Consider the following 19,789-nt stretch of genomic DNA (forward strand, 5'->3'; position numbering starts at 1 on the left):
GCTCTTATAACTTGTTTGTCCTCTCTCTGCCTAATCTTATAAATTTGCCTGTCATCCTCGGTTTTTTATTTTTTATAATTACTAAATGCTATTCTTTTGTTTTTAATGATTTTGGCCACTTCTGCTGAGTACCACAGTGGTCTCTTCCTTTTTTTGCTTTTACTGACAAGCCTAATGCAATTTTCTGTTGCCTTCAATAGTGCAACTTTTAAGTAGTCCCATTTCTCCTGGACTCCATTAAAACTGTTCCAATCTGATAGCGACTCGTATACCACTAATCTAATTTTAGAAAAGTCAGTTTTTCTTAAATCTAAAACTTTTTTTTTGTGGTGTGACTCAGTCACTGTACTTATAGTAAACCACACTGACTGATGATGACTAGATCCCAAGCTTTCCCCTACAGTAATATCAGATACCAAATTCTCATTTGTGAATACTAAATCTAAAATGGCCTCCTTCCGGGTTGGCTCCTCAACTACTTGCTGTAGAGATAATCCCAGTAGGGAATTTAGAATATCTATACTCCTGGCAGAACTAGCTATTTTGGTTTTCCAGTTTACATCAGGAAGATTAAAGTCTCCCATAATGATAACTTCCCCCTTCAATGTCACCAAGACCACCAAGACTGAAAGTGTCTGATTTTATTTATATATGTCATTGAAAAAGAAAAAGAAATCACATGCGCTTTAATTTACATGAAGCCAGAAGTTACCTTGTATTTCAACTCAGAAGAATGGTAGAAATTCATTATTCCCCCTACGCAGTTTTTTGGTGGATTTCCGTTTTTTTTTTCTGGTCACCATTAGCATTTTAGGCAGCTCTCTCCAATTTTATGAAAAGGGGGCATGGCAGGGTTGGTGTGTAGGTGGTGCCATTGGCTCCAGGTCATTCATCATTATTTACGGCAGATTTTTTGCTGGTAACTATGGGTGCTTGCTTAGCTCTAGTTACATGGAGCAATAATTTGTGCTGTATGTGCTTAAAAGTTACAAAGTTTCATGTATTCACATGTACAATTAATTTATGCAAATACATACGCTTTGTTCTTCATTTTTGCTGCAGACCTCCATAACGAAAATATTTTCGTTATGAAAAAAGTTATCAGCAGGGGTTTAGAAGTGGTGTGAGCTAATGTCTGACACGTTAATTCCACACTATCTGGCTGATGGTAGACAAATGATCTCTTGTACATGCATCAGTTTACTTTAACACTTGGATAAACCACTCTATGAATCAGACAAGAATTCAGTCAAAGGTCTTATTCAATCGTTCTGAGCCAAAGAGATTTCTAAAATAACCTAAATAAATATGCGCAGTGTTCTGAAAGATTTTTTCCTTCCTCCTGACCAATTTTGTTCCTGATTTGTGGGTCATTTATTTAGCAAAAAAATGTACATGTAGGATTTTATTTAGCATGACCGATCTTATTTCTACAAATTACGTATGAATAAATTAAGGCCTCAGAGCTTATTTCCTTTCTCCGTATGCTCAGCTGCTTAATGTGATCATTCCATATTCCATATGTTTTGCTGGGAATTATAACAATTCCTTTTATTATTTGTACCTCTTACCAACTAATTAAACCCTTTATTTTATAATCAAGAGCTTTTGTTAGTTTGCACTTAGCAATTTGTATAACTTAAAGGGTCAAGTTACATAGTTTCATTCTGCTCCGTGCTTTTAGGCTAACATTGCAATTGAAGCATGGTTCCTGTCATGTACAAATAAAGTATGTCCCCTGCATTTCAGTCTGCCTCCCAACTCTCTGCATGTGCTTTCTAAAAGACAAACTGTTGCCCATAGCAGCCAATCACAGCGCAACTTTCATTTTACAACAGAGTTTTTTTCAATACTGTAGACTTTTGTTTACCAGCCTGCAAAACTACAACTCCTTTCATCAGAGGCATAGCTAAAGGTTCATTGGCCCTGGTGCAAGAGTTCAGCTTGGGCCCCCCTTCCCTCAGTGCTTTGTGGCCAGGGACCGGGAAGCACATAGCCTGAGGCAAAAATTGAAACATCACCCCCCTATTCCAAATTCTTGACCTAACCCCTTCTCTCCAGCCGGAGTTGTAACTTGACCAGCATGCACTTTCTACAATACCGGTGTCTTCTTATGTGGCCTAAGGATCTTTAGGCCCCCTCAGGCTCCTGGGCCTAGTAGCGATTGCTACCTCTGCACCCCCTATAGCTACGCCCCTGCCTATCATGCTCCGATGGCTGCAGGCTATTGGAGCATGATGGAGGTTATAGTTTTGCAACAGCTGGACAGCCACCGGTTGGTAAACATAGGTCTACACTATTGTAAAGAGTACTGTAGTAACATGAAAGCTGTACTGTGATTGGTTTGTATGGGCAACAAACAGTTTGTCTTTTCGACAGCACATGCAGGGAGATGAGAAGCAGACTGAAAAGTAGGGGAGATATAAGATTCAACAGACTGTATGCAAACGGCCACCCCCAAAACAGGTGCAAAGATGTTTCCTCCATGAATGGGCACCTGGGGCAGTAGTGGGTTTTCCAAAGTTTGAAGGCATTACTAAAGTATTAGGGTGGCTATACAGTACAGACCAAAAGTTTGGACACACCTTCTCATTCAAAGAGTTTTCTTTATTTTCATGACTATGAAGGCATCAAAACTATGAATTAACACATGTGGAATTATATACATAACAAACAAGTGTGAAACAACTGAAAATATGTCATATTCTAGGTTCTTCAAAGTAGCCACCTTTTGCTTTGATTACTGCTTTGCACACTCTTGGCATTCTCTTGATGAGCTTCAAGAGGTAGTCCCCTGAAATGGTCTTCCAACAGTCTCGAAGGAGTTCCCAGAGATGCTTAGCACTTGTTGGCCCTTTTGCCTTCACTCTGCGGTCCAGCTCACCCTAAACCATCTCGATTGGGTTCAGGTCCGGTGACTGTGGAGGCCAGGTCATCTGGGGCAGCACCCCATCACTCTCCTTCATGGTCAAATAGCCCTTACTTTCAAAGTTTTCCCAATTTTTCAGCTGACTGACTGACCTTCATTTCTTAAAGTATTGATGACCACTCGTTTTTCTTTACTTAGCTGCTTTTTTCTTGCCATAATACAAATTCTAACAGTCTATTCAGTAGAACTATCAGCTGTGTATCCACCTGACTTCTCCTCAACGCAACTGATGGTCCCAACCCCATTTATAAGGCAACAAATCCCACTTATTAAACCTGACAGGGCACACCTGTGAAGTGAAAACCATTTCAGGGGACTACCTCTTGAAGCTCATCAAGAGAATGCCAAGAGTGTGCAAAGCAGTAATCAAAGCAAAAGGTGGCTACTTTGAAGAACCTATAATATGACATATTTTCACTTGTTTCACACTTGTTTGTTATGTATATAATTCCACATGTGTTAATTCATAGTTTTGATGCCTTCAGTGTGAATCTACAATTTTCATAGTCATGAAAATAAAGAAAACTCTTTGAATGAGAAGGTGTGTCCAAACTTTTGGTCTGTACTGTATATATACAGTCAGGTCCATAAATATTGGGACATCGACAAAATTCTACCATTTTTGCCTCTATACACCACCACAATGGATTTGAAATGAAACAAACAAGATGTGCTTTAACTGCAGACTGTCAGCTTTAATTTGAGGGTATTTGCATCCAAATCAGGTGAACAGTGTAGGAATTACAACAGTTTGCATATGTGCCTCCCACTTGTTAAGGGACCAAAAGTAATGGGACATAATAATAATCATAATTCAAACTTTCACTTTTTAAGACTTAGTTGCAAATCTTTTGCAGTCAATTATAGCCTGAAGTCTGGAACGCATAGACATCATCAGACGCTGGGTTTCATCCCTGGTGATGCTCTGCCAGGCCTTTACTGCAACTGTCTTCAGTTCTTGCTTGTTCTTGGGGCATTTTCCCTTCAGTTTTGTCTTCAGCAAGTGAAATGCATGCTCAATCGGATTCAGGTCAGGTGATTGACTTGGCCATCGCATAACATTCCACTTCTTTCCCTTAAAAAACTCTTTGGTTGCTTTTGCCGTATGCTTTGGGTCATTGTCCATCTGCACTGTGAAGCGCTGTCCAATGAGTTCTGAAGCATTTGGCTGAATATGAGCAGATAATATTGCCCAAACACTTCAGAATTCATCCTGCTGCTTTTGTCAGCAGTCACATCATCAATAAATACAAGAGAACCAGTTCCACTGGCAGCCATACATGCCCACGCCATGACACTACCACCACCATGCTTCACTGATGAGGTGGTATGCTTAGGATCATGAGCATAAGTTAGATGGAGTGGCTCACTGCTGATTGCGGTTGGTACGGTGCTGCAAACTCAAATTGAGGACACACTGCCTCAATCAATAGAGTAAATAATGAATTGTGGTATAAGCGAGCACTCACTCTATGGCATTAATTGAATATATTTATTATTAATAGTATCCTCCAATATTCATAAAATCATACATATAAAATCCAATGTCACATAAAATCCAATACACTATAAAATTCCTAAAATTTGGTCGGCCGACCGTAGATGTGCAAAGGACCACAATACGGGTAGATGGCAATAGCAGCAATAGATGGCAATAGCAGCAATCAATGGCAGTAGATAACAGTAGCAATGGATGTTTCAATAGCAACGTGCAATTACAACCTCAGTGCCTGATGGTGACAAAAATAGGTGCTAGATAAACAATCAGTTAATATAAGAATTGGTTGTTGAACCAAACTTGGTGCAAGTGACTTAGTGTCCCAAGAAAAAATCCTGCAGTGAATTTAACACTTCAAAATATATATAATGTTTCTTAAAAAAAGGAAAAATTGTGTCAAAGTGAGACACCTGGTAATTGATTGTACGTTGGTGAATGCTTAAATGTTTCTTTCTATATCTATTAGCGGTTGCTGTATAGGTTGGATCATCCCAGTCGGTATATCATCCACAGTGAATTATTCACATATACCACTATGCAGATAGTCTATATCTTCCTGTTTAAAAGTCCGCTTATGTAAGAAGTCTGTAGTGTCAGCCAAGCAATCGTCTATATATATATTGCAAATGGCCCTCAATGGTTTAGGAGAGATGGCTTTTAACTCCTATTAAGCTTGTTTGAAGATCCTATACCTGTAGGAGTCCAGGTGGTGGGCTGGGGACGCCACTACGCCCTTACAGTTCGCGTTGTCCGATGATCTCACCAAATCTCGCGATGTTGTAAACGAGACTTTCGTCCGGTGAGCGCAATCACTTGGATGGTGAGTCGATTCAGTTTTTGAATATTTCCATTTTTCAGATCATACGAATTTCCAATCTAGCATGGCCATGCAAAGCTTATTTCGATGGAGGTTTTATCAGAGTGTCCGATATACCATATGCGTTTCGGGGTGATTCCACATCCCTTCCTCAGTGGTCATATCCGGCACTCCCAACCTCCTCCTTTTTAAATGTTTTTGAGGTCCTCCATAAGCTGTGGTGATGTAATCCAGGATTGGATTTTAATCAGCAATTTTCGCTACAATGCGATTTTAATGCGGTTTTGTTGCGATTTTTTTTGCTGTGGATGCGTTTTTTCGTGTTACCGATCCTACTCACTGCGGCCTAACACTGTATGTAATAAAAACTTAATCCGATGTTTTGGATATCATAAAATCGATATAGCATGAAAATATTTTTACATGGCATAAAATTGATCTTTCATTAAAATAAAATCCAAATAAGTATTCAACAATATAAAATGCATACATAAAAAAATGTCAATTATAATGAAACTTCTCAGTATATAGAATTCTTTCAATAATTTTAGATTATGGGATTGGTCGGGGTAGGTAGTTCCTTTCCTTCTCCATACTCTTCTCTTCCCATCACTCTGGTAAAAGTTGATCTTGGTCTCATCTGTCCATAAGATGTTGTTCCAGAACTGTGAAGGCTTTTTTAGATGTCGTTTGGCAAAATCTAATCTGGCCTTCCTGTTTTTGAGGCTCACCAATGGTTTACATCTTGTGGTGAACCCTCTGTATTCACTCTGGTGAAGTCTTCTCTTGATTGTTGACTTTGACACATATACACCTACCTCCTGGAGAGTGTTCTTTATCTGGCCAACTGTTGTTAAGGGTGTTTTCTTCACCAGGGAAATAATTATTCGGCCATCCACCACAGTTGTTTTCCGTGGTCTTCCGGGTCTTTTGTTGTTGCTGAGCTCACCGGTGCATTCCTTCTTTTTAAGAATGGTCCAAACAGTTGTTTTGGCCGCGCCTAATGTTTTTGCTATCTCTCTGATGGGTTTGTTGTGTTTTTTCAGCCTAATGATGGCTTGCTTCACTGATAGTGACAGCGCTTTGGATGTCATCTTGAGAGGTGACAGCAATAGATTCCAAATGCAAATAGCACACTTGAAATGAACTCTGGACCTTTTATCTGCTCATTGTAATTGGGATAATGAGGGAATAACACACACCTGGCCATGGAACAGCTGAGAAGCCAAATGTCCCATTACTTTTGGTCCCTTAACAAGTGGGAGGCACATATGCAAACTGTTGTAATTCCTACACCGTTCACCTGATTTGGATGTAAATACCCTCAAATTAAAGCTGACAGTCTGCAGTTAAAGCACATCTTGTTTGTTTCATTTCAAATCCATTGTGGTGGTTGTATAGAGCCAAAAATGTTACAATTGTGTCGATGTCCCAATATTTATGGACCTGACTGTGTTTGTATATATATATATATATATATATCTATCACAGAGGAGCAGGCGACACCACCTTCTGGAATAAAAGTGGAACACTAGAAATATTCTATTGAAAAATTTATTATGAGATGTCACACATAAAAATAGGCAATATATACAATACTCAATAAAATACACTGGATAAAATAAATACTTAAAAGAATGTCACAAATGAATAACCAGACTGTAATACAGTCTCCTGGAATAAAGTCTCCTGAGATAGACTATGGCAGAGAACAATAGCAATCCACCTGTCAGTGTTTGTCAAAATGGGACTGTCTCCATGAGACTCTTACCACTCAGTAGTACCGATGCTGTAGGTATGTGGTCTACTTGCACAGAGCGGTGAAAAGGTGTAGTCGCCAAGGCACTTGACTTTGAACGCTGAACGCTGGGTAGATTGAAAAAGCGCACAGCTTAGAAGACGTGCTCAGAGTGAATAATCACACAGCGGTGGAGGATACAGTCACCGGAGCGCAGGACGCTGGACGCTGGGTAAATTACCAGTGCTCAACTCGGAGGGCTTGCTTTCGATCAGGTGATCCTATGTAAATGAATCAGATGTTCCGATCTCTGCCATAGTCTATCTCAGGAGACTTTATTCCAGGAGACTGTATTACAGTCTGGTTATTCATTTGTGACATTATTTTAAGTATTTATTTTATCCAGTGTATTTTATTGAGTATTGTATATATTGGCCATTTTTATGTGTGACATCTCATAATAAATTTTTCAATTGAATATTTCTAGTGTTCCACTTTTATTCCAGAAGGTGGTGTCGCCTGCTCCTCTGTGTTATATATATTTTATTTCTTAATTGGGTGAGTGACCCAATCAGCAGTGAACCCACCGCTATCCGTTTATCTGAAGTGTTGAGCCTCCCTACTTTGTCAGTTTTTGTATATATATATATATATATATATATATATATATATATATATATATACATATATATTGTGACACAGTGAGAGGTTTGGTCTTGGAAAAAAGGTATTTTCCTCCCAGCATGTGCTGCTGTGCTGATTTACAGCCAGGTGAGGTCAAATAACGGACCTGATTTTAAATGCCGGTCTGGGTTTTGGCAGCACCTGGCTTCCTTAAATAGGCAGCTGGGCTCAGAAGCCAGGTATTGGGATCTGGGAGCCTTGTGTCTGGATGAAGGCTTGCTACCTGTTTGGCGTTAAAACAGGTTGATGCTACTATCGGCAAGGAATCTTTGAGGCAGAATTGCCGCATGGTGTGAATTACCACCAGCACCGCAAGGTGACTTTTTGTTTGAATATGACAGCTTGTTTTGTCACTTGCCTAAAGTGTGAATAAAACACTGAACTGTTTGATCCAAAGAACTTGCCTCTATACTGCGTCCACTAATCATGTCTACCAGAGCGAGTCCCCTCAATTGGTGGAGGATGCGGGCAAGAGAAGTGAGGCTGGCGTGAATGCCGATATTTTTGGGTTCTGCATTTTTCAGGCACGTTTATATGTCGTACATTAAACCATCTGTATTACAACCGGTGCCCCACAACAAAATGGAGGCTGTTGTGAAGGGCCCTCATGGAGGCTAATATGCAGCAGCGAGAGACAAACCTGCAGCAATGCAAGGCTAATAAGCAACAGCAGAAGACTAACCAGTTGCTGCTACAACACGTGATGGCTTTGCAGACAGCAGGAGCAACCCTGAGCATCCACAATGCGCTAGTGGTGGGACCGCGCTGCTCCTCATTTAAAGGGAACGTTATCCTCTGATACAGTTATCCACGTTGTCAGACCCATGATGTCGACACTTCCAGCGTTCACTTGGAACAAACCACTATGGGTTCCTCTGCAGAGTGTCAAGAATCACACAATAGTGAGGTACCTTCGATGCATTAAAAATCCAAGATTTTATTATACTCACAAGCATTTAAAAATTGCTAGCATATCTTAAAATCAACTTTTCAACACATGTCCTACAGTACCAGGTATTAATATTGTAATCTCAGAACTGGTGAAAGGTCCTCTTTGAAGGGGTTGTGCCTAGTTTTTTACAGGTTAAGGGATAAATAGCTGATACACTGGGATTCCTACCAATCATAAGGATGAGTGTCCCGTTCCCCCGTTCTGATAGAGCGGCAGGTCGTGCATGATTTCTGCCGTTTCATTCATTCTATATGGGAGCACCGGAGATAACTGAGTACAAAGCTTCCAGTGGTCGAACCCCCAGTGATCAGCTAGTTATCTCCTATCCTGTGCTTGGCACAAATCCTTTAGCTGTGGGGGCAAGGAGAAATAAATAACTCCAGAGTGAGGATGTGACACCCAAGAGATTTGCCTGCTCTTCCAGGAGTGTCCTCTTTTTATAGAAATCTCTTGGACATTCTGGAATACTAGGCAAGTATGTGTTTCATTAATGCCTGTATTTCAGAGATGCAGCAGAATAATCTGCATACATCCTAGCTACCTGAGCATAATGCCTGACAGTGTCTTCTTGGAAACATTACAGAGCAAAGCAAATTGGGTTTGGTTAGAAAACCCAGCAGGAAACCAATGAAAACAGGATGTTCTGTAGGGATAATCTGGGCAAATAAAAACAAAATTATTATGGAACTGTAGAACCCCTTTTAGGCCAGTCAAAAAAATGTAATTAATAGTATTACAAAAGCATTAATTTAATTTGTACATTTAGCCACTGAATTCCTTGGCCACACATGAGTTAATTTAACATAACATAGTAACATAGTACATAAGGCCGAAAAAGGACATTTGTCCATCCAGTTCGGCCTGTTATCCTGCAAGTTGATCCAGAGGAAGGCAAAAAAAAACTGTGAGGTAGAAGCCAATTTTCCCCACTTTAGGGGAATAAAAAATTCCTTCCCAACTCCAATCAGGCAATCAGAATAACTCCCTGGATAAACGACCCCTCTCTAGTAGTTATAGCCTGTAATATTATTACACTCCAGAAATACATCCAGGCCCCTCTTGAATTCCTTTATTGTACTAACCATCACCACCTCCTCAGGTAGAGAGTTCCATAGTCTCACTGCTCTTACCGTAAAGAATCCTTTTCTATGTTTGTGTACAAACCTTCTTTCCTCCAGACGCAGAGGGTGTCCCCTCGTCACAGTCACAGTCCTGGGGATAAATAGATGATGGAATAGATCTCTGTACTGACCCCTGATATATTTATACATATTAATTAGATCTCCCCTCAGTCGTCTTTTTTCTAAAGTGAATAACCTTAATTTTGATAATCTTTCAGGGTACTGTAGTTGCCCCATTCCAGTTATTACTTTAGTTGCCCTCCTCTGGACCCTCTCGAGCTCTGCTATGTCTGCCTTGTTTACAGGAGCCCAGAACTGTACACAGTACTCCATGTGTGGTCTGACTAGCGATTTGTAAAGTGGTAGGACTATGTTCTTATCACGGGCATCTATGCCCCTTCTGATGCAACCCATTATCTTATTGGCCTTGGCAGCAGCTGCCTGACACTGGTTTTTGCAGCTTAGTTTGCTGTTTATAGATCCTTTTCCATGTCAGTGTTACCGAGTGTTTTATCATTTAGTATGTACGGGTGACTTGCATTATTCCATCCCATGTGCATAACTTTACATTTGACAGTGTTAAACCTCATCTGCCACTTATCTGCCCAAGCCTCCAATTTATCCAGATCCCTCTGTAGTAGTATACTGTCCTCTTCAGTGTAAATTACTTTACACAGTTTAGTGTCATCTGCAAAAATTGATACTTTACTATGCAAGCCTTCTACGAGATCATTAATAAATATATTGAAGAGAATAGGGCCCAATACTGACCCCTGAGGTACTCCACTAGTGACAGTGACCCAATCTGAGTGTGTACCGTTAATAACCACCCTCTGTTTTCTATCATTGAGACAGTTACTTACCCACATACAGATGTTTTCTCCCAATCCGAGCATTCTCATTTTATATACTAACCTTTTATGTGGTACAGTGTCAAATGCTTTGGAGAAGTCCAGATATACGACATCCATTGATTCGCCGCTGTCAAGTCTAGAACTTACCTCCTTATGCACTCATTACAATAACCGTGCAGTTTTCATCCTAACCAGTATTCGCAAAAATAACTGACTACAGCATGTAGGAGCCCTTTCTCCTTCTATGCCTATTAGTTTGGGAAAGGTGTGCTTTAATCTTCTACAAGGCTAACCTGGCTGGTGTTAAAACATTTAGCATACAGCAGGAAGTGGGATATTTTTTTAAGATTCTGTGCATTCTTTAATTATTGCATTAAAATGTTGAATGGCAAGTGTTCCTGTTTACTTACAGACAATGGAATCTAGAAAGCTGTTTGTAAAATTAATTAAGCCTTTCTCGTTCTACAGTACTTAAATGCTGTTTGATCTGTAATATCCTGCTCAGAAGCCACTTTAGGTCTTGGATTTGTTTCCTCAGGTAATTATAATTTGTCAAACACCAACAAGGATTGTGCTGCGAGTTTGAAAAAATCTACTAATTGGTCTAACTCCGATATCCTATAGTTTTAATAGAATGAAGCTAACAGTCTGACACTGGTACTAACATAATTACTGGTTACTTCTTACGATTCTTTGCACAAACCTAAAAGTCTTTTTTTCAACAGTCTGTAATACGTTCTGCTTTGTCATTTATAGAACGTTAGAAGATGACCTGAAGCTAAGCAGTGATGAAGATGACTGTATTCAGGTAACTTTATTCACCTCAATGTGACAATCAATGTTCACATAACCGTATCTGTATACAGTGGGTATATATATATATATTTATAAGAAAAAGTCGCTGCACTCCAAAATGAGATCAAAATGGTCAAGTGTGTATTGCTCTATGTCTAGTGTTTATTGCTCCATGTCATGGAGCAATAAACACTTTACCATTTGTTATCTCAGTCTGGAGTGCTCTAGCTAATTTTTTATTTTATTTAAGTGGACCTTTCTATCTGGAATTTTGTTACAGGCACCTGGCTGCTTTTTCTATTGAAATTGTTGCTGTCTTGAACTTTTGTATATATTTACTTCCCAATAATCTGATTCTGTAGGATTACTTTTCTCTGTAGCAGCCATGTTGCTATACTTCAGCTTTAAACTGGCCATATACATTAGGTGTACAATGGCCAAATCCCTAGAGTCATCTAATGTGTATGGGGGCCCCCTAAATTTACCCTGATGGCAGCCAAACTGCTACAAAAGTTATCTGGCAGTGGCTTTCTCCCCTCTCCCATCTCAGAAGACATACATACCAAACTGAACTGAGTGTGTGTTGGTATGGGGAGGTCGGGAGAAATAGCTGTTGGCCAAACATATATCTAATGTCTATGGACATCATTACTTAAAGGGGTTGTCCCACGGAAAATATTCTACAATTTTCAAACCAGTTCTTGGATCTTAATACTTTTATAATTGCATGTAATTTAACATTTTGTATAGCCACTGAGTTATTCTATATAATGTATTTGTATAGTACCACTTGCTCTTTGTTCTTTTTCTTATTTCTTTGTCCTGCTCACTGTGAAGGCCTCATATGCTCAGTTTCATCCTTCAACTGCCTCCTGAGCTGTGATAGGGAGAGCATGGACACACCTCCTGAGCTGTGATAGGACGAACATGGACACACCTCCTGAGCTGTGATAGGGAGAGCATGGACACACCTCCTGGGCTGTGATAGGGAGAGCATGGACACCTCCTGAGCTGTGATAGGGAGAGCATGGACACACCTCCTGAGCTGTGATAGGGAGAGCATGGACACACCTCCTTAGATGCAGCAGAAAAGACACTCCCATTGAGCTGCCAGCTTGATATAAATCTAGCAGATAAATGAATGGGGAGATGTCTAGACCCATGTGAGGTACAGGGCTGGTTCTAGCTTTGTTACAAAAATATTGGCATGTACTATATGATATCTGACTTTCATTTTTTACATTATTCATGGGATAAACCCTTTAATGATCTGGTCTTGAGTTATGGGATTTCATCACCTAACCTTTATGCCACAGAGAATACAGTTTGGAATTTGTACTAGGCTTTGTCATCATAATTGAGGCAGTAAGAATTATTTAATTTTCCGTAGCATTGCTACATTATTGTTACAAATTATCTACTGGTGGTCCTATTGTATAATGATAAAAGGGTTGTCTTAGACTCTGTTCCCCCAACATGCCAGTAGGCCTCCATGCATCCAGCATAGTTTGATAAGACCTGCTGTATAGGAGAGTATGATCTACATCTTCCTGTAGATGGACACAGTAAAATAATGTATACCGAATGCTATTCTTTTTGTAACAGTAGGAGTCAGTGGCTTGCATGCACCAATATATACCTACAATACCTATATAATGGAACATGACAGAGGTGTACGTCAGTGAATACTCCCGACATATATTTTATATGTGAACATAGTCTTATTATGACAACACTAAGGGTGGGTTCACACTAGTGTTAGGGATTCCGTTATGGCTTTCCATTATAACATGGTTATAACGGAAAATAACGGAATGCCCAGACAGAATGCAAAACGGAAACCTTTAAAAGGCATTCCGTTTGCTTTCCGTCCTAATAGAAGTCTATGGGAAAGCATAAAGGATCCATCTGGGTCCCATTATGCAAGACGGAAAACAAAGTCCTGTCGACAGGACTTTGTTTTTCCATCTTGCATAACGGGACCCAGACGGATCCGTTTTGATTCCCATAGATTTCTATTAGGACGGAAAGCAAACCGAATGCATTTTAAAGGCTTCCGTTTTGCATTCCGTCATAATACAAGTCTATGGGCAGAAGAACGGATCCGTCCTTCGGTTTTATGTATTCCGTTATTTTTTGTTATAACCATGTTATAACGGAAAGCCATAACGGAATCCCTAACGCTAGTGTGAACCCACCCTTATATACTGGTTCCCCTTCCAGGATTTCCACCTTTTGGGAGACTGATTATTCCCTTCTCCCTCATTCGCACTCCAGAAACGAAGAGACTATGCTTGCATATGGCTCTCTGCATTGTAGTTCATGTGAGCTGCTGAAACAGCAAAGTGTTTCACTACTCACATAAGATAAGACTATAATTAAAATAGCTGCATGCATGGCCACTTCTCCACCTCATCTTCTCTTTCTGGAGTGACACAGAGGAGTCAGGAGATCCCCATTCCCAATATGGGGATCCCAAAGATGGCCACTTAGTACACCATTATTACTTACCCATCCATTCATCCCTCTTATGATATGGAATACAGGTTCTTCTGAGAAAATTAGCATATTGTGATAAAGTTCATTATTTTCTGTAATGTACTGATAAACATTAGACTTTCATATATTTTAGATTCATTGCACACAACTGAAGTAGTTCAAGCCTTTTCTTGTTTTAATATTGATGATTTTGGCATACAGCTCATGAAAACCCAAAATTCCTATCTAAAAAAATTAGCATATCGTGAAAAGGTTCTCTAAACGAGCTATTAACCTAATCATCTGAATCAACTAATTAACTCTAAACACCTGCAAAAGATTCCTGAGGCTTTTAAAAACTCCCAGCCTGGTTCATTACTCAAAACCGCAATCATGGGTAAGACTGCCGACCTGACTGCTGTCCAGAAGGCCATCATTGACACCCTCAAGCAAGAGGGTAAGACACAGAAAGAAATTTCTGAACGAATAGGCTGTTTCCAGAGTGCTGTATCAAGACACCTCAGTGGGAAGTCTGTGGGAAGGAAAAAGTGTGGCAGAAAACGCTGCACAACGAGAAGAGGTGACCGGACCCTGAGGAAGATTGTGGAGAAGGACCAATTCCAGACCTTGGGGGACCTGCGGAAGCAGTGGACTGAGTCTGGAGTAGAAACATCCAGAGCCACCGTGTACAGGCGTGTGCAGGAAATGGGTTACAGGTGCCGCATTCCCCAGGTCAAGCCACTTTTGAACCAGAAACAGCGGCAGAAGCGCCTGACCTGGGCTACAGAGAAGCAGCACTGGACTTTTGCTCAGTGGTCCAAAGTACTTTTTTCGGATGAAAGCAAATTTTGCATGTCATTCGGAAATCAAGGTGCCAGAGTCTGGAGGAAGACTGGGGAGAGGGAAATGCCAAAATGCCTGAAGTCCAGTGTCAAGTACCCACAGTCAGTGATGGTCTGGGGTGCCATGTCAGCTGCTGGTGTTGGTCCACTGTGTTTTATCAAGGGCAGGGTCAATGCAGCTAGCTATCAGGAGATTTTGGAGCACTTCATGCTTCCATCTGCTGAAAAGCTTTATGGAGATGAAGATTTCATTTTTCAGCACGACCTGGCACCTGCTCACAGTGCCAAAACCACTGGTAAATGGTTTACTGACCATGGTATTACTGTGCTCAATTGGCCTGCCAACTCTCCTGACCTGAACCCCATAGAGAATCTGTGGGATATTGGGAAGAGAAAGTTGAGAGACGCAAGACCCAACACTCTGGATAAGCTTAAGGCCGCTATCGAAGCATCCTGGGCCTCCATAACACCTCAGCAGTGCCACAGGCTGATTGCCTCCATGCCACGCCGCATTGAAGCAGTCATTTCTGCAAAAGGATTCCCGACCAAGTATTGAGTGCATAACTGAACTTAATTATTTGAAGGTTGACTTTTTTTGTATTAAAAACACTTTTCTTTTATTGGTCGGATGAAATATGCTAATTTTTTTAGATAGGAATTTTGGGTTTTCATGAGCTGTATGCCAAAATCATCAATATTAAAACAAGAAAAGGCTTGAACTACTTCAGTTGTGTGTAATGAATCTAAAATATATGAAAGTCTAATGTTTATCAGTACATTACAGAAAATAATGAACTTTATCACAATATGCTAATTTTCTGAGAAGAACCTGTATACCTGTGAGCAGACATGGACAAGCATGTCTGTGAACAGATGGTTGAGGCCTGCACAGAATAGGCCACAGATTCTGCACCCCTGCATTAGAACCACAATATCTGGTGACTGTGAGAGATCCTCTTCATGTGCCTAGCTATATCAATGTGCCTGGAGGTGTTTATCGATTACTGATTGGGTGATCACCAATGAGATTTTAATTTGGTTGTACCCTAGTTTTTTCTAACATTGGGGATAAATAAGAACAATGGGTAGCAATTAGATCTGTAATTTACAGCTGAAAATAATGATGTAAAATGCACTAGATAATCAGTGCCATTTTCAGAAACTATGTACCATATATGCTGCACATAGATACAATGGCGCAGATTTAAAAAAATTCTGTCTGTGCACCAAAAAATGTGTCCATACGCCAAAGAATACTGTCTAGTTTACATCGCCTATAAGTTGTATTATAATTTTGGCACATTTTTGGTGTATGGAGCAGCATTTAGGCCATACCCCTTTTCCTGCAAAGCCACACCCATGTGAAGCCACGTCCCCCATCGGATGAGGCGTCAAATACTTATAAAACAGTGTAAAACGGTTAGTAAATGTGATGCAGCACCTGCATGCCAGTCTTTTCATTAGCAAACCTGCCCTAGTATGTACACTCTGAGCACTCCACATAAACACATTTTTACCAAACACTGTGCATATTAAACTATCCAGTATGCATTTTCATAGGGCATCTGTCAGCAAATTTGTACCGAAGAGACTGGCTGACCTTGGTCCCATGTTCATATGTGCCCGCATTGCTGCCAAAAATAATGTTTTAATGTATACGAGCAATTGGGGCTTTGCCCTTACACCTAGTACACCTAGAGGCTCTGCTCTCTCTGCAACTGCAACACCCTCTGCCCTTTCATTGACAGGACCAGGCAGTGAAAATTTCATCACGCCTCCTAGAGGGTCATTTGCTTATAGAAATTCATTTTCTCAGCAATGTGATCACATATGAACATGGGACCAACACAGATGCCTTCAGCTCCCAAGCGCACATGTAACAGGTCAACCAGTTTAATAGGTACAAATCTTTTGACAGATTCATTCATGTAAGGTGTCATAGCAAAAGACATATATGTATAGAACTATAAGTAGCCATATATTATAGATTTCCTCTACTTAATGTACTTGCTCCATGCTATATAGTACAATATATCAGTGTAATGGTCACATTACACATTCCATATCGCTGTATGGAGACAGTGTCTGAACGAATCAACTTCAGATTTCTGATCCGAAGCTCGATTCGCTCAACACTAGTCACATCCTATAGCCTAAATTGAGAGCTTGTTATCCTCAGTAGCTAATTTCAATTATCAAACATCAAACAGAATGTACATTTCTAGAAAACTTTCTTCCTGGCAAATCTTTCACCCACATTGAAAAAGGAGTGGGCATATAACTGGCAATTAGAAACTAGAAGAAGCACAAAGAAAGCTCAAGCAACATACAACATTAATACCAGTGAAAGTGGCAACGCCATGCAGTTTTTTATGCCCGAGGCTATATTTTGTCATCACCGCTCTTTAAGAGTGTCCCTTGGGATGTGAGGACAGATTTGTCGCCTTGATTGTTCTGTGCTTTACAGGAGGTTATATCACATTCTGTTTCAACGTGTGCAATAGCTTTGTCTTTTTTTTATAAGGTCATTGAACTCTGCCATAAGTACAATATGAAAAACAGGTTGACCTTTCAGAATGCTCATTTTTCATAGGGCTGCATTTTAGCAAAATCCCTATTATTCATTCTTCCATAAATCACCTAGGACTATTGCAGGATAAGTATTAGTCAGAGGGAAATAGAAAAAAAGAGCATCTGATTAAGTCATAGTCCATTTAGAAGACAGGAGAAGATTCCTGGCCATCTCAGCTCTGTTCACATCTCCGTTCGGCCAGATCCGGCACTCTTTTCCGTCTGGAATTCACTTGTTCACTGATCCAACGAGGATCCGGACGCTTTCCAGTGACATGCCAGCTTTCAGCAAGACAAAAACAGTTGCATGCAATGGGTTTTTGTCCAGCCATGACGGAAAATGGCTGGATCCCTGAACGGACACATGTACTGGAGATATGAACATAACCAGTATGAGACTTTACATAAAAATTATTTTAAGTAACATATTCCCTTTAAAAGAAATGTAATCTTTTAGGGTTCTGCAAGCTCTGCTATTCCTGTACAAACAATAGACACCCTGGTAGAGCCCAATAGATCCCATTTTAATTCAACCGGTCTGTAGGGTGCTGCTGCTATCAGCTGTACAACAGATCCAGCAGAACATTGTGGCATTTGTTAGAAAGTGAAGCCAGAATGCAGATGTGAATGGAGCCTTAGATGGATTTTCCAGGTCCCATTAGGTCCTGCAAAAGTGGCTTAATTACACAGAACACATGCGTAGGAGAAAGCTTATAATATACTTAGCGTTCTGAAATTGGCCTCCTGAGAACCTGGTCACATGACACTCACCTCCCGCCAATGCCAGGTTTCCTGCCTGGGCTATGGATAGGGCAACACTTCTATTGTGGATGGGGCCAGGACACTTCCTCTCTGTGGCACATATACAGATGAGGTAGATTCAGGTGTATGTGCATTGTACCAGTTTTATCCATCTCACTTGTATCTCTGGTGGTTAGGGAATGTGTCTGCCTTATGAAACCTCCTTGTATTGTGATTTGCCTGAATACGATAAATGACTGCAGTCAGTGAAGCACAGGTGAAGCCCTGTGCAAACAAATGGAAGCACAATCTAATATGCTGTTTTGAATATGCTACAACATGAGATTTTTTATTTTTTTCCTCCTGGCTTCAGTTACCTTGTTTGGAATGATGTGAAAATTTATAGCCAGGACAGTCAATCTGTATTCTGTTTGCCAAGACTGAATAAATAGTCCTTTGTGCTTGGATGTTATGAGTAGAGCATGTTCATCTGTATGGTCTGAACACAAGATCCACAGGGATTCATAAAAGTCAAAGCACTGGTATGTGCTGCTGAGAACTGCGGGATAAATGTATAAATTCAAGCTGGAAAGGAAATTGCACAGCAGTGTCAAGTAGCGAGCACCAACATGAGACATCACCCTTGCAAATGAGCAGTCATCAGTAATGAAATATTATTCCACTCTGTAATATTTCAACATAAAGAGGGGGGAAAAAGCTGCCTTAAGATCATTTATCAGCTAGACTCTATGTAATTGCAGTAATGCTAGATCAGGGTAACCCTAAAAGAAGGCTACAATCTATCCGGTATATAATTGTACACTCATCTGCAGCTGTGGATAATATGTATTTACCTTGTATATGATTTGTATTCGCTCAGCTATGATGGGATAAATGTATAAATTCAAGCTGGAAAAGAAATTGCACAGCAGTGTTATGTATAGGATAAAGCACTCATTACCAGTGATTTTGTATAATCAGCCATATTATGGCATGACTTCTGTCAACACAAAAAGATGGACAGATAAAGAAATATTTTACACTTACACACCTCACAGGGATCCAGAGATCTGCCCATTCATTGCTGCAATTGTTCTGCTAGGTCTATTTTAAGCTGGCAGCTCAGGGGCTGCAATTCCTCAGGGGTGTGTCCTTTCTGCTGCGGCAGTTGAAGGCTGGAACCGAGCATGTAGGTCGACCTCAGTGAGCTGGACAGAGAATGTAGAAAGAGAGTAAACAACGGGTGGCACTATACAGATAGATTTTAGTGAATAACTCAGTGGCTGTAATATATTTTTAATTACATTCAATTACAAAAATATTCAGATCCAGGTGCTGGATTGAAAAATGTAGAATATATTTCGTGGGACAATCCCTATGAGCCACAATATTAAATGGTTCCGTGATGACCATTGTAAGTTGAAACTATTGTAACTTGAGACTATGACTCTATGAAAAACTACTAAGAATTGGTTCTGAAGCCACCAAAATGTCATAGCAAAATAACACAAAATGAAGATTAAGGGCTCATGCACACGAACATATTTTCTTTCTGTGTCTGTTACGTTTTTTTTGCGGACCGTATGTGGAACCATTCATTTCAATGGGTCCGCAAAATGATAGAACATGTCCTATTATTGTCCGCATTAAGGATAGGACTGTTCTATTAGGTACCAGCTGTTCCGTTCCGCAAAATACGGAATGCACATGGACATCATACATATTTTTTGCGGATCAGTTTTTTACGGACTGCAAAATACATATGGTCG

At 40.2% G+C, this 19,789-nt stretch overlaps 1 protein-coding gene across 1 annotated transcript in view; it reads left to right on the forward strand.

The window, feature by feature from the left end:
* The window catches only part of AFF3 (AF4/FMR2 family member 3), a 179,477-nt gene that overhangs the window by 18,815 nt on the left and 140,873 nt on the right, over window positions 1–19,789 (forward strand). The window contains exon 3 of the mRNA XM_040425090.1: window positions 11,350–11,401. Within this exon, the coding sequence (XP_040281024.1) occupies window positions 11,350–11,401 (52 nt within the window). The remainder of the gene's footprint in view (window positions 1–11,349; window positions 11,402–19,789) is intronic.

Source organism: Bufo bufo, chromosome 3, assembly GCF_905171765.1.
Source record: "Bufo bufo chromosome 3, aBufBuf1.1, whole genome shotgun sequence".
Lineage (NCBI taxonomy): Eukaryota > Metazoa > Chordata > Amphibia > Anura > Bufonidae > Bufo > Bufo bufo.